We start from the raw sequence: 15436 nt of genomic DNA on the forward strand, positions 1-15436 counted from the left end.
AAAAGAAGAAAGACACGCATTCTCCACCAAGAACGGAGATCAGCTAATGTAAGCGTCAGCAACTTCCAATACGGGTTGGAATGGCGGTGCGCTAGTCAATGTACGGGACGCGGAGCAGCTCTGGCAGTCGCTCCACGATCTCGTGTCGCACCTCCTGCAAGTTTTGTAAATCCGCCAGGCAGGCCTCAGCCACTTGAAGGAAATCACGGCGCGCCGCCGGATGGGCGTTGCAAATGGCTTCCAGTGATACCGTCGTGCGGTTGTACAACTCCGCTGTGAGTTCTGCCACTTCCGCAATGGACCCCACCGAATCCTTTCCTGCGATTGCGTTGATGGTCTCGACCGCCAACCGCTTTGCGCTTGAAACCATCACTCTCTCGGCCCTTTCCTGATCGTGCCAGTGCGTGTTGGCCGCGACAACCGAGCGATGGTAGTCGTCTTTCTTGCCTTCGCCAATCGTTGTGCTGCTATCATTGTCGGTAAGTATGCAACTTAATTGGATATTCCTATTCTCACGCTCTAGCTTAATAATTCGTTCATCCCTAGTGGCAATTACTCGTTGCAACTCCGACACCTCCTGGAGTAGTTTAGTATTATTCCTTTTGAGCTCCCTATTTTTGCGTGAAAGCGTCTCTGTGCCCAATACCTGATTCCTAAGGGCCTCATTGTTCATACTCCTCTGTTCATTTACGAAAGCAACTGCTGTGTGGATGCCATCTGACACCTCATGAAGAAGTCCCCCAAGTTGCGTCTTCCACGAGCCCGTCATCGCTTCTCTAAGCGACCACGCCTCCTCCTTTAACGCAGCCGCATCACGCAGAAGTTCCTTAAGAGACCGTCTCCACACTGCCACTGCGCCCAGCCTCCGTTGGACTAGCTCATCCAGGCAATCATGATTTTCAGTCCGAAGGAGGTGAAGCAACAGAAGCTCAGTGACAGGTGCCTCGGATTCAAGGGAACTGGTGCTTGGCAGTGAATTGAGCACAACCGCCAGGATTCTAAGAATCAAATTCTGCTGATGCTGTTTTCTTGCTACTTGCAGCGAATTCGTTTCCTCAGCCTCTCTCGCATCGTACACTGCTTGTTTTCGGCGCTCACAGACGTACTTCATCCACAAAACGAGGCACCCCCCGAGGCGCACCCTGGGTACTACTCTTTCCAACAATCGCGCTATATGCACCGCGCGCCGTCTTGCAAGACGCTCCTCGATCCCCTTTTGCTCACTGAGTTTCTCTGTGCCGTCGAGGAGCTTCTGGTTGACCTGGTTTAGCCGATCCACCTCTTTCGTGAGTTTTTTAATCAGAGAGGAGTGCCGGTCGGTGCAGCGCGCCACCTCATCCCTAAGCGTTTCTTTTTCACTCTGCAGTAGCGCCACCTTCGCGGTTAACATCACCAACCGATCGCTGACGCTACCCTTCCAGCTGCTCTTATCGCTTGTTTCAGCTGCATGACGGTTGAGCACTTTCTTCAACTCCTTTGTGTGTCTTGCGAGCGATTGTATCATGTCCCTGTCGCACGGCGGTGTGTGTAAATGGGTGGGGCCAACATGTGTGCCGTCAAGGACGGTTAATAGTTCCGCACACGCGCCATGTAGCCCCAGAAATTCTTCGGCGGTCCGACGTACACCGCGCAGGAGAGTGCGTAAGATTTCGCTGCATCGCATGGCGTCATCATCATTACCTCCGACCGGTATGTTTTCGTGACGGGAAGCTACTACTTTCGATGTCTGCTCATCCACAACACCCACCTTCTGTTCCACCGTTGTTAGTTCCCACCGTCGCAACATAGCGGCCACGCTTGAGCCACCCTCGGTCTCCACGCCATTATCGTACAGTGTGCTAGCGTGATTCAAGCCCTTCATGAGTGACACACACTCGGCTTCTACCATCTGCAATCCCTTAAGCTTATTTTGCAGCTGAACAACCATGTCATGCATACAAAACTTGCCGGTATCATTTGCTTTCATCGCCGTCTTTGCTTCCATAACGGCCCTGCCGAGCTCCTCACACATCGTCAAGAGGCGGGTTCCCTCAGGGAAGCGCGCCACAGACGAGTTAATGCCATTATTCTCGCCCAAAAATTCCTCACCATCGTAAGTGCCGCCGCTGAGTGCAACTACAGAGCGTCGGATGACGCTTCGAAGTTCCTTCAACTCAATGTCTTTGAGGTTGATACAATCACGTACCGCGTTTATAATCGGCTCAGCCCGTTTCATCGGGTAATGTAAGTAGTCGCTGGTGTTTCGCGATATTGACAGCTGCGGCCTCTCTAAGGAATTCAACCTGCTGTCATTACAACTTTCACTGCTTACGCTGGCACAGCTTTCCCTTCCACTGCCTATTGCAGACAAATCAAAAATTAGCTGCTGCAACTCGTTGTACACCGTCTCATAGGCGTCAACTGCCTCCTTTTGCTGCTCATGTAGACCCTGCACCATCTTCACGAGGCCACTGTACGACACAAATCGCGATGTTTCAGTAGATGCATCACCAGTGGAGGGTACTTTGCTTTGCACGTCCTGCGCTGACATTTTGGGTGGCGGCCTGGTGCTAAGGAGGATATGACGTATCTTCGAGAGGGCGTCAGAGGCTACCTCGCTCTCATACCGCAACAATGCTGCCAGTTCACACACCTTTACACCTGTCAGTTCCTCTTTGGCATCTATGGTGGTGGTGTCCCGCTGATGTTGGGCAGTCATTGAACACCAGCTCTGGATCAGCCCCACGGCTTGCTCCGCTGCTTCAGCGAGAACATGCACTTGCTCCCTTGTGCAGTTGGCAGCCTTCTGCTGGTTACTCATATATTCATCAGCCTCTTGCTGTCTCTCGTACAAACATTTTAGAGCATCATCCACGTTCTCGAGAACGGCGACAGTTGAGGGCACTCCGTTCATCAGTGTGTCCCCATGTGACAGCTGATCCTTTAGAAGTTCAAGTGTTTCCCAGTCCACAAAGGAGCCCCCCGTCACGTTATGGCGATGAGGTTCACGATTCTGCTCCGGTGTTGGCGTTTGGTTGAAATTGTTCACCCTCCCACGGAATAAGTTAGGTGGGGAACACTTTTGAGATATCGCTAAAATATTTTCCCCAGTGCTCTGCAGAACGTTTCGCATGTACTTTGTCAGGGTCGAGCTGCTGTGCAACTCATCCATCAACTCATCGAATGTACCATCCAATTTAGAGATGTGCTGACAGACGGACTGAACAACGTCACTTAAAGTTCCCGAACCTTCGTTTTCCATTGGAAGTACACTTCGCAATTCGCTCACGGCTTTGTGTACATCCTCGGCCGCGGCCCGCAACAACTGCAGCGACTCTTCATCCCCAACACTATCCGATAAAACATTTTGCCCCTTCTCTGCCTGTGGTGCCACTCCTTGAGAGTTGGTTTCTGCCCAGGATGATACATGTAGCAAACTAACAGCTTCTCTAACGGCCTGACGATAGTTCTCCAGCTCACGAAATTGGCGGTTGCGGTGCGCCTCCATATTCGTTAAGAGCGATTTAAAGGCCTCCTCACGCTCCTGTTGTCCTTCGCAATGCTGTTCCATCATTTCAATATCAGTGAGTAACTTCTCATTCTGTTGGGTAAGCTCGTACACCCTCCGTGCAAGTCTTTCCTCCCGTTGCTGATGGACGAAACATCGCCATTGGTGGAAGCTGCAGAGGAGTTGCCTTTCCCTCGTCTTATTCTTCAATAGTTCCGTGTTAGTGCAACGACGCTGGCGAATCCGCCTAAGCCACTCGCGCCACTGTTGGAAGTAGCGGACGCCCAAGTTAACGAAGTCTTGGTTAGTGGGAAATACAACAATGCGTGGTAGTCCTTCGAACCCTAACGAACCGGCTAAATGGCGCCCCGTATTGTAAAACCAACGCAAAAAATGCGTCACGACTAGCCTCCTAACAGCGTTGTGCTTTAACAAAGTGGCACATCGTCCTAGGTGTTTTTTTCGTTTACCCTTTTCCACATGCCGCTGAAGTTTGACGAAGTACCTGCTCATGAGGAGCAGGTCAGCCTGCTTGCGGACACCGCTCAGCACAATCATAGTATCTTCTTGTTTTTCTCGCAAAATCATTACTTCACCCATTATATACAGCTTCTATATATCTATATATTCAGTCGCTCTCCTACAATTCCCTCTTTTGCTTGTTCCTCAACCGCCTAAAAAAAAAAAACGGATGCGCCTCCTAGTGCGAATACTTTGCACACGCATACAAACACTGTGACAGTACAGATACACTTTGGCGGCTGTTTCACCAGTTATGCACAAAACAAGGTGGACAAACCCTTTCTTGCGCCTGACCAGAGGGATTGGACATAGGTAAAAAGATAAGGAAAAAAGTATATATATATATATATATAAATGAAAGTGGACAATGATGACACAAACATATTCGGGTGAAGTGAAGACGTAAGGGAAGTAATGGGCCAAATGCAACCCATTCCCCTTCCCTTGATGGACAGCTGCTCCTTCTTTCCTCTTTTGCCACTTGTACTTCAGGGTTAAAGCAGAGAGCTGCAGCATGTGGTCGGTTAAGACGCCCACGCACACATACATAAGTACGTATGAAAGCACAGAAGGAATCCTAGCCCCATGCACAAAGAAAAATAGAACAATACGGCAGCTGATCGTTAACGACAACAACAACAACAACCACTCCGTAATTAAATGTGAAGAGAAAATAAATGCCATGAAACAAAAGAAAACTGTGCCACCACCCACGCTAACAACGGTGCATGTCTTGCAAAACGAGTAACAATGATCCATCATACGGCATTACTCAAATAATGGCGGTGAGAGTTGTAGCGATATGTGTTGGTAATCCACCGGCCGTGTCGCACATGCGGTTCAAGTGCCGCAGCCGCTCTTCACTGTTTATCCATCCATCTGATGCAAACTTCTGGCAACGGCGGATGAGGAAACACATCGGAATGAGCAATAACTCGGGCTCCTCACCAACGATAAGTATTTTGTCCAACGCTGCCCGAAGGAAAAATGATGAGAAGTGCTCAAACGTCAGAAGTCCCGCCTCCTGTAAATCATACACGGAACGCTGAAGCACCTCAGCAGCGCTCCAACCATCAGCAGTAAAAACACACACGTTACTCCTTTGACCCTTTTCTGAATCTGCTGCACGGCTGACTGTCTTTGCATTCAGCAACAGCTTAGCGACGCGCAGTAGAAACCCAGCAGCGACAGATGGGGTTAACTGGTGGGATCCGACCAAGTGAACCACAGCGGACGGAAGCAGGCACAGTGGTGCGGGGGTTCCGCCACTAAACCAATCCGCCACAATGCCTGCCCGCTCGTACCAATCTGTGATGTGCACAATTTTAGAATGAAGTACAAGCTGGAGGAGTGTACCGTGAATAGGACTTGAGTGAAGGTACTCTGTGACTGAATGGGCGGTGAGATCACCTTTCTTCAAGGCTCTGTATCTCCTTACAGCTTCCGCTTCCCAATCGCTGAGCGGAAAGTTCGCAGCTGCGTGTCCGCCGCACGTGCTTCCAGGAGAAGTGGCACCTCGCAACACTTCACCACCCTGCACGTTTCTCATAGCGTGAGTGCCATCTGATCGTGGGCCACCCTTCTCGGGCAGTAATTGGTTCCAACTCGGCACGGTTGCGATTTGCATCCTGCGGCCTTGCGTGGGCTGGCGACCGCAGAAAATAAAGGGAACTTTATGGTCCCCGGTGATATTATCTTTGGTTACCCCCCCTTTTTCTACGAATGCGCCCTGAGAGGGAAAAGAGGAGTGATATTAGGGTTACAAAACCGAATTATTTTCGAAGACAGTCACAGCAAAGGAAACACCTTCGTGTGCGCCATCTGACCAAGGATATGGAGAGCAAATGTGGCTTGAAGAGAGCAGTGAAGGAGGTACCTCCTCCATGTCAACCAGATATAACGACGGTAACGTCGATGGGAGGTGCCGGCCGCGCTGTCAAATTCTTTTGTGCTATGGAAGCGCTGCGAAGCGCAGATGCCTCACTTTGTGCATAGACAAACAAGTTTAAGGGTCCTACAACACCTTCTTCTCGTCGCATTACTGCCACAGACGATAAATTGCGCCAGCACTCTGCGCATGGGAACGCTACCCCACTGCAAGATGCATCAGCATCACTGACTTCACCACTGCCCTTGTGCACTTCACCGCTGCAGACGTGATCGCATGCAGCAGACACGTCTCCTTCCGAAGGTGTGGAACAAGTCACAGCACACAAGTACACGTCGTTGATGGAGGTGTAGCAATGCCCGCTCGCGGCTGCCACCCCGAGCGCATTTTGCTCGGCACATCCTCTAAGAATCCCCTTCAGTGTCTTTCCAGCGTTAAACGAGCGATGAAGGGCGTAATTCACACCTGTAGCACAAAGTTCATTTCCTGAATTCAACCCCAGTGAGGGTGAACAACGGGTTTGGCTTCGACCCCCAACAACAGAACATGCGACAAACGTCTCCTTGCCACTGAGAGATTCCGTAACCCCTGTCACCAGCTGGCACAACCTCCATAAGTGATGCTGTTGATGGGGACGGAGTGAAGAAAGACGCCGTATGTGTATGTTATCAGTGGTTAAGGCGTGCGGCGCTGCGTGCCGCTGTTGCACAGAGGTACACGAATGTGGTGTCCATATCCTCGCCATGGCATCAACGACGCGACACATCAACAATAGCTAAACATGCAGCACAACATGTGGCGTTAAATGAAGAAGCACACATATTCACCAAGGTTGTTCATGAACACGGTATTTGTGAGAGAAGTGATTCAGCATGTGGTGATTATGTGTAGAGAAAGATATTGGCTCGTGACACGAATACACACGCAAGGAACAAAGCTCATTAACATTCCTCACCCTCGTTATTCCACATTATGGGCTTATATCAGTGGTTTTTTCCATACTTTACTTATGAACTGGAAACTGGTGCTGAAAATATGGGGCCAGAACCTAACTCCTACTTCTTCAGCACCTTCTCTCGCTAAACCGGTAGTTACTCCATATGGGTCACCCGCAGCCGCCAGCCGCTGCTTCAGCAGCCCTACCTGCGTGCCGCTAAGTATCACTATTGGAGACACCTGCGCTTCTAACCCCACCTCGTGCTCGTAACAAAATGGCGAGCATAAAACTGCCTCACCTCCGTATCGTTCCATTGTTTCTGCGTCGGCATTAACGGAGTGCATCATTTCCTGGACGATCCCTTCATTTTGTTGATAAGTGAAGGAACAAGTGCAATACACCAGGGTTCCACCGGGGTTTAGCTGAGCATAACCGTTTGTGAGGAGTTGAAGCTGAAGCTGTTGTAGGGGAGACATCTTCCTCACCTCTGCGTTCGTAAATTCGTTACCATCTGGGAGACTCAAGTTTAGTCGCTGCATGCGCTGTTCATTGTTGATTGCCTGAGACGCAACATCCGCATCGCCGTCATGTCCTGCAAATGGCCTCTTTGTGCCACCTCCCAGAAACATGTGGGCAAGTGAGCCGTCGTGAGAACACTCGGCATCAACAAGCACGCGGTCAAACCCATAATGTTTCTGATTGGCACTTTCACCACTCTGAACAAGGCGCTTTCTGGCTTCGTCACATGTGAAAACAAGTGCTACCTGGTCGTCTTCGTCCCGCGTGACCGTGCCATCTGATGAGTCAGCAGCTCCACCGGCCCGCCGCTTCTTCATATACCGCAGCCGCCGCTCTTCTAAGGCCGTCAGTCCGTCGGTGTTGGATTTTCCACGATAAAGTCTAGCTGCCTGTGCCACTGCGACTGCAGTACGGAGCGCGAACGACGTTCCGTCCGCGACAAACAAGCACACGTTGTTGGCCCTGTGCTTCTTCATCACAGAGCGAGCAGCGAACAACCGGTCCAGGTTGATATCCGTACCGACAGCACTCCCTTCTTCCCCGATGGCGTCTGCTATGAAACTCAACTTCATTCCAGGTGAGCAACACACGTCCCAAACAGTTTCGCCCCGTCTTGGACGGAGCGCCACCACTGCTGCAATGGAGGCTGCATCCATCGCAGAAACGACTCCACTCCGGTAAAGCTCGAGTTGGCTCACCGCAGTGTCGCGTGGAAGGGCCAAACAATACGGCCGGGGGAGCCACTCTACCTCGTAGACACAACCCGTAGGACCACCGACAGCAGTTGAGAGCTCGTGTATAACATCGCTCGGCACCCGAGAGCCTTGATCACATGAACAAGGTAATATTATCTGTTGTGCATCACTTGGTCTTATCCGTACATAGCGTGGCATGCGCGGCAGCAGTTCCCTTAGGTCATGAAATAGCTGCGGGGGCAACCGATGAGCACGACAGTAGTTGATGAACTCTTCCGTGAAGGAGCTGGGGTAGTTTTGAGACGCATCATCACTCATAAGCAATCCGTACTACGCACCCTGACTCTTGCAAAGAACAAAAGCGTGGAGGCGAAAGAGCATACGAAAGAAAGAATAAGCAGTGAAGTCGCATGAGCTGAACCAATGGACAGTGAGAAGGAGGCAACGCCTATGGTACCGCGCGCATGAGTGATATGGTTAACGGTTAGGCGCATCCCACGACCTTCCATACGCTCAACTCCAATAACTCACTTTGCAAACGCGTGGTTTTTTTTCTTCCCGCCACACATCACATACACAGATAACAACAGGTGAAACGATAATGCGAGCTAACTATTACCTGCGACGGTCGATCCTATCATCAAGACGGTACAAAGAGTCGCTTCATGTGTAGACCCCCGGGTTGGCCGGGCTTTGGTCCGTCTGTCTCATGCCGCAACCCACTGGAAACGGCACCAGCGGGATGTTTTGGCTGCTTCCGCTGTTCCCCCGGCGCCTTTAGTTCCACTTCGTCAGGGTAGCGAACTGCTGTCAACCCGGTGAAGGGTCGTAACTTGTTCCAATTTTCCACCACCTGCAACTGCAAACTTGTCGTTGAGAGAACATGGACGCTTGTGTCCGGATTCAGCGATTTAAGCATCGCCGCTACAGCGAGCACGCGCTCGGGAGCTGTGATGCGGTCCGGATACTTCAAGAGACGCGGTTCATTGTTATGTAGTGCAACCTCGCCACGCATGGCGGCTACCTCCATTCCTTTTTTTGGAGAAAAATCCTGTAGGGTCTCCAAGGTGTTGGGGAAATCTCCCCTCTTGCGGATTACCAAAGGAAATGCCGCGCCGTGAGCCCCTTCCTTCGGCTCCGACACCGTCTTCCGAAGCAGCTCAACTGATTCTGGTGTGATGGGACCATCCACAATGTATGTATGCGCGTTCAGTTGGTGGGTCAGAGGCAGCACACGTACAGCCGGGTGATCCTCCAACAGCTTCTGCAAGCGCTTCAACATATGTTTTGTGTAGCTGCCCTTGACCGTTCCACTCTCTTCTTTCACCCGGCGCACAAGCAGCCGAATAGAGGAAAGGGGCACAAGAAGCGAGTCGTAGTGGCTGAGAAGCGACTCAAAGCGTGGGTTAAGGATGATGTTGTGATCCAATACTGCGACGCGACCTTGAACAATCCAACGCTGCGACCGCAAACCGACAGTCCCGAGGCCACGGGTGGAAACGCTAACAATGTTACCGAGTTGGGATTCAAACACGTTAAAGAAAAGCATCGCGTCTTTCGGGCGACTGTGAGCCAACAACATGTCAAGAATGGCCAATCCTAGGGCAAGTGTTGAGTTCACTGGGTTTCCGGGATCCTCAGTACTTCTACTGTACTCCCGCGCGGCGAAGCGCACCGCTTCATGATCGAGCTTAAGTCTCGTCAGGTTTGTGAGGACAGCACGATACATACTGTCGGTTACAGGCATGCCCAAGAGGTGTGCCTCGGTAACACATCGGACAACGTGCGAGGTGTTGTTTGGGTTGAGGGATACCAACGTAGCGAGTGTGTCTCTGCTTGGTTGCACATTGTTCTCCTTCATTGCCTGAAACACCTCTACACCCTTTTCCCACAAAGCCCCTGCCATCGTCGATATTGTCGCGTTGTACAAACCGGCTGTTACGTCAACGGTCCCACCAAGTGACTGAAGAACGGAGAGACTCATTTCCCACCTATTGGGCGAACGTGTCTGCTGCATGCACCTCAGAAGTTCCAAGTACACCGTGCTATTAGGTGCCGCTTCGTTTTGTACTGCCTTAGAGAAGACTGCGAGCCCAACGTCGACAGCACCAGCCCTGCGACACGCGTTCATTACCGTGTGCAGTGCGTAAGGATCGCACCCCATCTTGTCATCTATCATTGCTGCATAATGCCGTACGGCATCTTTCCACAGCCCGGATGATCGGTAAGTCGCGAGTAATGCGCCGTGTAGCTTCGAGTTGGCCTTCTTTTCTCGGCATGCCCGTTCCCAATACCGCAGCGCATTTTTGCTGTCCCTGTTATCATTTGCGTGTGCCATGAGTGTGCAGTAGTGCGAGGAGGTCAGCTTCAGTTTGGCTTCGTCAACCGCTTCTACTACTATCTCTGACCGGTCAAATCGATTTAACGCGCGGCACTTCCGCAGTACCTCAGAGATAGCCTCGTTTGAGAGTTCATTCATCCCAGCCGCTCTCCGGGTGGCGCTATGCAACTCTGCAATCGGAACCTGCAGTAACATTCCCACGACAGTTGGTTTTGCTTTACTGGCCCCATGGAGGGCATTTTTGCGCTTTCCGTACAACAGTTTCGCGATGTTGGGACGCTCGTTACGTCGTGAGGGTGCGTGCGATATGTAACAGCGGTTTAACATGATAACAGACACCTTAACTAATATATATATATATATTTATATATCCGTGTGTTTTCTGTGAGGATATGCGTTTCCCAATACGCTTTTGCGTGGCCGCTTCACGTTGCGCTCCCGTTAGAGATGTGTGTGAACCTCGCTGAGGTGAAAAATTGCCGAAGAAGAATGAGAAAGAAAAAAAAAAAGAAGAGAAAGTTGTTGGATAGTCCAGGTGTTAATGGGTAGCATTTCTTAGCAGCCTTGAGCAGAGGTGGTGAACTGTTTTTCTTCTTGTATTTCCCTTTTTTCTTTTTTCCCAGTGACAACACCCTTATTTTCCTACGGGACCGGTAAACAAATATTGTGTTGAAGAAGCTACTTTCCCCCTTTTCTAGATTTGCATACATGGCGGCGGATGTGTGCGGTAAAAAATAAAAAAAGGTTTGAGTAAATCTTTAAGACATCTTCTCCCTCTTTTTCATTTTCATTTTCTTTTGCCCCAAGTTCAGTGTTTTCATCTGTACACGTTTTTTTTTTGTTCCTGCCTGTAACGCAAATACACAAATGGTGATATCAATATATAAGTATATAAATAGACAAATCCCTTTTGCTGTCTCTCTCTCTCTCTCTCTCTTTTCTTTTTTAAACGCTCCGTTCCATATATGTGAAGGTAAAAGGGGAAGGCGTCTGTGTATGTGGTCAATCAGTCATGTTGGCATGGGGCTCTTTTCTCTTTTCTCTTTTTTCCTTTTCTTTTCTTTAATTATTCATCATATTCTCCCTTCAATGCATCTCTCCTTTTGCTTCCTTTATTGCTATATGATCCACTTTGCATTATCAGCCACTAACTCAGCGCTGGTCCGTTACTTCTTTTTTTTTTTCCTTTTCCTTTTCTTCCTTCAAGGAGTTCTTCGTGTACATTTTATCACGATTTTGCGGTTGGGAACCGCGACACTCGTCTCCCGCCCTCATGCCTCATTTTTCCTCCTCCCCCAACCTTTAACTCATTCGCACTTTTCCTGCCATACACAAAAACAGACGGTGTCCAAAGAAAACAAAGAGAAAAAAAAAGATGGAACAAAACAAAACATAAAAGATAACATAAAAGATAACACGACAACGAGTAGAGTGGAAAAGTAACGTGTAAGTCGGCATTAAAGCGGTGAAAAGTACCAACTGGTGGCTATCGTTACTAACGGTAAAGCAAAAATACACTACAGAGCTCATGAACGCACATTGAGGCTGCAATGTTGACCATACAAATTCCTTCTCTTAAGCTTTTTTTTTTTGCTCTTAACCCCCTTTGTGTTTCCCTTTCCTTGCTCTCCTCTTATTTCATCGTTTCAATTCATTCGATTATTTTATTTTATCTTTTTTTTTCCGATTCCCTCTTCCCATCGTTCATATATTACTGAGTTGAAAAGGACAGGGGAAAATGAGACGTAAAAGAAGTTAAGGGGAACAGAAAGAACTAAAATGAAAAGAAAAGAAAGGTTCGAATAAATAAATACACGAAAAGGAAAATAAAAGGGGGGAGATGAAAAAAAAAAAGCAAATGCACCCACATCTTTTATGCTCATTGGCCACTTCATTTCCTATTGAACAAACCACCACCATCAACAACAGCGAAGACGACAAACAAACTCCGACAAACGTAATAAAAAAAGCGAAATAGGACACTTTATAAATTGACCGACACTTGTAAATCGAAATCCAACTAGCGTACACACGCCGCGCTTCGGTTAAAAAATTTTTTACTTTCTCTCTGACTGGAAAACAAAAAACAAAACAAAAAAAAAGGGCCCGCAAAAACCAGGAGTTCACACCGCAATGAGTCCGAGAAGGGGATAAGGGTAAACACCGGCTCAGCGACAAGTGCCAGTGGGGGAACAGTAACAATAACCGGCCATCCGCGCCCCATACCTTTCACTAAGGTATTTGCAACAAATAGGCGGGCTTTAACTTTTAAACCAACAATAATGGGGGAAATGAAAAACAAAAAAACAAAAAAACAAAACAACAGTAAAAGCGGTAACAATAGAAGACAAACCGAAGCAATAACGTATACAAATATATCAGATAGTAGTAGAAGCCACCGCCATTAGCATAAAGGTATAACAGAATGGAGGGGGAAATATAAAGATAAGAGAAACAAACTAACAACACTCTGATAGCCGTATAGCGGGAGCCAACAATACAAATAAAGAGGAAGAAAAGCAGGGGAAAACAATAATAATAACAACAACAAATGGAACCGTACCGTGTAGGAGAGGTGCTCAAAACGAGAGAGCCACTAGAGACAATACCACCCATTCGTCCATTCATACATCAATCCAAACACAAACATGCACATGTATGTACGTGTAAGCATATAGCTATTTACTCCACACCCCTTCACAACCAGTACACAAAACTCACGGATCCAAAACGTGTAAACAAAAAAAGAAAAAAAGAAAGAGAGAAAGAGGGAAGTGAAAGAAAAAGAGAGAGGGGAAAAAGAAGAGGGATGACCGTGCGGTGCTTTACTTTCATATCTACTGGTCCCGCCACCGCCCACAATTTTTCTTTCCCTCTTGTTCACACACTTTGTTATTTTTCTGCTGGTTCCTCCCCAAAAGAGGGTGTGAGCGCACTCGCACATAAAGAGCATGTGCACATACAAGCACTTATACTCTTTGGTCACGCGGCATTAAAACACAACTGCTAACACCGCCTGTGCTCACGCCAATTTCTGGACAAGAGTGCAAAACAAGCAGCGTACGATGTCCAGTGCAATCACTGAGCCTTTTAAAACACTAAAGTCCAATATATACCCGTCGTCATGGCTTTCACGAATGCGGAAGAGATGAATAAGTATAACAACCTGCAGCATTCTGTCCGCACGTTTCTGTTGTGTGTGTTGCAGTCCTTCATCCTCTGCTGAGTCCCAAGAGCTTGTCTCCCTCAAGGGGTTGTATATCCGTTCAAACGTCACCGCTGTTGGACGGACGAGCAGTTCAAACGAAGTGGGGCTCTTCCACTCCATAGCATACCGCTTAAGCACCTCGTATACGACGCGCATCACCCCAGAGGAAGTGAGGTCAGCCATGAGACCGATTCGCCAGCCCACATTATTCTTCACTATGAACTCGCGCTCTTCCCTTGTGTAGATCACGTCTGACTTTGCTACGGACCCCACACGCTGGCGCTCAGTGTTTCCACTACTCAGCCTGCTCTTGGAGTCTCTGGAGCATCCCGGCCGAGCCTCGTCAATTGGGTTAGTGCTTCCACAATCCTCACGGTAAGATGAGTCCAAGGTGCCGCTCGTCTCGGCGTAGGAGTCGGCGCGTTTCCCAATAAAAAACACACCGCCCGGGTTAGGCGGTGTAGCCGCCGCCGTGGCAGCTCCGTGATGTGTCTCCCGCATGGATGCGGGAACGAAGTTACTCCCATTGTAGGCGTGTTTGTTGGATGAGACATCGCCGTTACCGAGCAGTGACTCCATCACAGGACTTTGCGTCAACAACAGACCGAGGTGCAGTTCCCGCTCCGTTGCCCTAGGCACATGCGTCAGCTCCGTCCCGTATGTCGTACACCCCATCTCGGTGGTCTCTTTGTTAAGAATTTCATCCGCCCCGTTGCTGAGTATTTTCCGCTGTTCTGCGTCGAATATGATGCTGTAAGCCACAAATGCCTCACCACGGCCCTCCCTGATGGCAGCGCGGACTTCACGGTCACTCCTGTTAAGGTATTTCGCAGTAGCCGCCGCAGCGGTTGTTGATATGCGTTTCTGCTGGTCCACGCGTCTGGGGTCGGCAGGCCAAAGCCGAGCAGGAAGATTTGTGACGAACCATTGGTGATTGTAGATCTGTGGGATTGTTAGCCGGTGAACTGGATCGACAACTAATATCTTTTCAATGAGATCCCGCGCACCACTGCTGACGTGTGCGGGGATTTTGTAACTACCGCTTTTGATCTTCCTGAAAAGCGATGGTGTGTCACTCTCGTCGAAGGGCAGGGACCCGCAAAGTAGGGCATAGAGTATAACGCCGCATGACCATATATCTGTATTGGATCCCACGTAGTATCGGCCATCAATTACCTCCGGCGCAGCATAATTTGGTGACCCGCATGAGGTTTGTAGGAACTCTCCATCCTTTGCTATGTTGGAGAGACCAAAGTCGATTAGTTTTACCTGCAGACCCGGACCCAGTAATATATTCTCCGGTTTAAGATCTCGGTGGGCAACCAAGAAGTTGTGACAGTAGTTCACCGCACATATAATCTGCTGAAATATGTAACGGGCTTCGTTTTCCCGAAGTTTTCCCTGATTCACAATGTGTTGAAACAACTCCCCACATTCAACATACTCCATGATGAGGAATATTTCTGTGGTGGTGTAGATGACTTCATACAGACGGCAGATATTAGGGTGGGAAAACAACTGCAGTATCTTAATCTCACGGGCCACCTTTTCATCCATTTTTGCATGTTCCAACCTATCCCGATTAATCATCTTCACTGCTACTGTATGCCCTGTGGGAATATGCGTTGCCTCCTTCACTTTACCAAAGCTTCCCTTTCCTATGGTTTTACCAATGACATAGCTGCCAATAGCCTGTTCACCTTCCGGCATCCCGTACGTATCTGACTTGCGGTGATTCCCTGTTTTCGCTTACTTTACCAACGACTTAACTCCACCCCGCTTTCGCGTCTGTACGCCGCCCCTTCAATGCGCTTCGCTATTTACACCGAATAGTGCGCT

General features: G+C 49.1%; 9 protein-coding genes across 9 annotated transcripts; 2 read left to right on the forward strand and 7 right to left on the reverse strand.

Moving 5' to 3' along the window:
- Window positions 1-91: 91 nt before the first annotated feature.
- Window positions 92-4087, reverse strand: TbgDal_III4950 (hypothetical protein, conserved; the record flags this gene model as incomplete). Its single annotated transcript, XM_011774141.1, has 1 exon — window positions 92-4087. The coding sequence occupies one exon, from the start codon at window positions 4085-4087 to the stop codon at window positions 92-94; it is 3996 nt and encodes a 1331-aa protein (XP_011772443.1).
- A 66-nt stretch (window positions 4088-4153) lies between these two features.
- On the reverse strand, window positions 4154-4771 carry TbgDal_III4960 (hypothetical protein, unlikely; the record flags this gene model as incomplete). The annotated part of the gene is made up of 1 exon (XM_011774142.1): window positions 4154-4771. One exon carries the CDS (start codon window positions 4769-4771, stop codon window positions 4154-4156), a length of 618 nt encoding a protein of 205 aa, XP_011772444.1.
- A 10-nt stretch (window positions 4772-4781) lies between these two features.
- Window positions 4782-5636, reverse strand: TbgDal_III4970 (hypothetical protein, conserved; the record flags this gene model as incomplete). Its single annotated transcript, XM_011774143.1, has 1 exon — window positions 4782-5636. The coding sequence occupies one exon, from the start codon at window positions 5634-5636 to the stop codon at window positions 4782-4784; it is 855 nt and encodes a 284-aa protein (XP_011772445.1).
- Window positions 5637-5895: 259 nt separating this feature from the next.
- Window positions 5896-6663, reverse strand: TbgDal_III4980 (hypothetical protein, conserved; the record flags this gene model as incomplete). Its single annotated transcript, XM_011774144.1, has 1 exon — window positions 5896-6663. One exon carries the CDS (start codon window positions 6661-6663, stop codon window positions 5896-5898), a length of 768 nt encoding a protein of 255 aa, XP_011772446.1.
- A 212-nt stretch (window positions 6664-6875) lies between these two features.
- On the reverse strand, window positions 6876-8366 carry TbgDal_III4990 (hypothetical protein, conserved; the record flags this gene model as incomplete). Its single annotated transcript, XM_011774145.1, has 1 exon — window positions 6876-8366. The coding sequence occupies one exon, from the start codon at window positions 8364-8366 to the stop codon at window positions 6876-6878; it is 1491 nt and encodes a 496-aa protein (XP_011772447.1).
- Window positions 8367-8688: 322 nt separating this feature from the next.
- TbgDal_III5000 (hypothetical protein, conserved) lies at window positions 8689-10716 on the reverse strand (the record flags this gene model as incomplete). Its single annotated transcript, XM_011774146.1, has 1 exon — window positions 8689-10716. The coding sequence occupies one exon, from the start codon at window positions 10714-10716 to the stop codon at window positions 8689-8691; it is 2028 nt and encodes a 675-aa protein (XP_011772448.1).
- A 540-nt stretch (window positions 10717-11256) lies between these two features.
- TbgDal_III5010 (hypothetical protein) lies at window positions 11257-11832 on the forward strand (the record flags this gene model as incomplete). The annotated part of the gene is made up of 1 exon (XM_011774147.1): window positions 11257-11832. One exon carries the CDS (start codon window positions 11257-11259, stop codon window positions 11830-11832), a length of 576 nt encoding a protein of 191 aa, XP_011772449.1.
- A 1108-nt stretch (window positions 11833-12940) lies between these two features.
- Window positions 12941-13399, forward strand: TbgDal_III5020 (T. brucei spp.-specific protein; the record flags this gene model as incomplete). Its single annotated transcript, XM_011774148.1, has 1 exon — window positions 12941-13399. One exon carries the CDS (start codon window positions 12941-12943, stop codon window positions 13397-13399), a length of 459 nt encoding a protein of 152 aa, XP_011772450.1.
- A 12-nt stretch (window positions 13400-13411) lies between these two features.
- Window positions 13412-15307, reverse strand: TbgDal_III5030 (protein kinase, putative; the record flags this gene model as incomplete). Its single annotated transcript, XM_011774149.1, has 1 exon — window positions 13412-15307. One exon carries the CDS (start codon window positions 15305-15307, stop codon window positions 13412-13414), a length of 1896 nt encoding a protein of 631 aa, XP_011772451.1.
- Window positions 15308-15436: the final 129 nt, after the last annotated feature.

Source organism: Trypanosoma brucei, chromosome 3 (genome assembly GCF_000210295.1).
Source record: "Trypanosoma brucei gambiense DAL972 chromosome 3, complete sequence".
In the NCBI taxonomy this organism is placed as follows: Eukaryota; Euglenozoa; class Kinetoplastea; order Trypanosomatida; family Trypanosomatidae; genus Trypanosoma; species Trypanosoma brucei.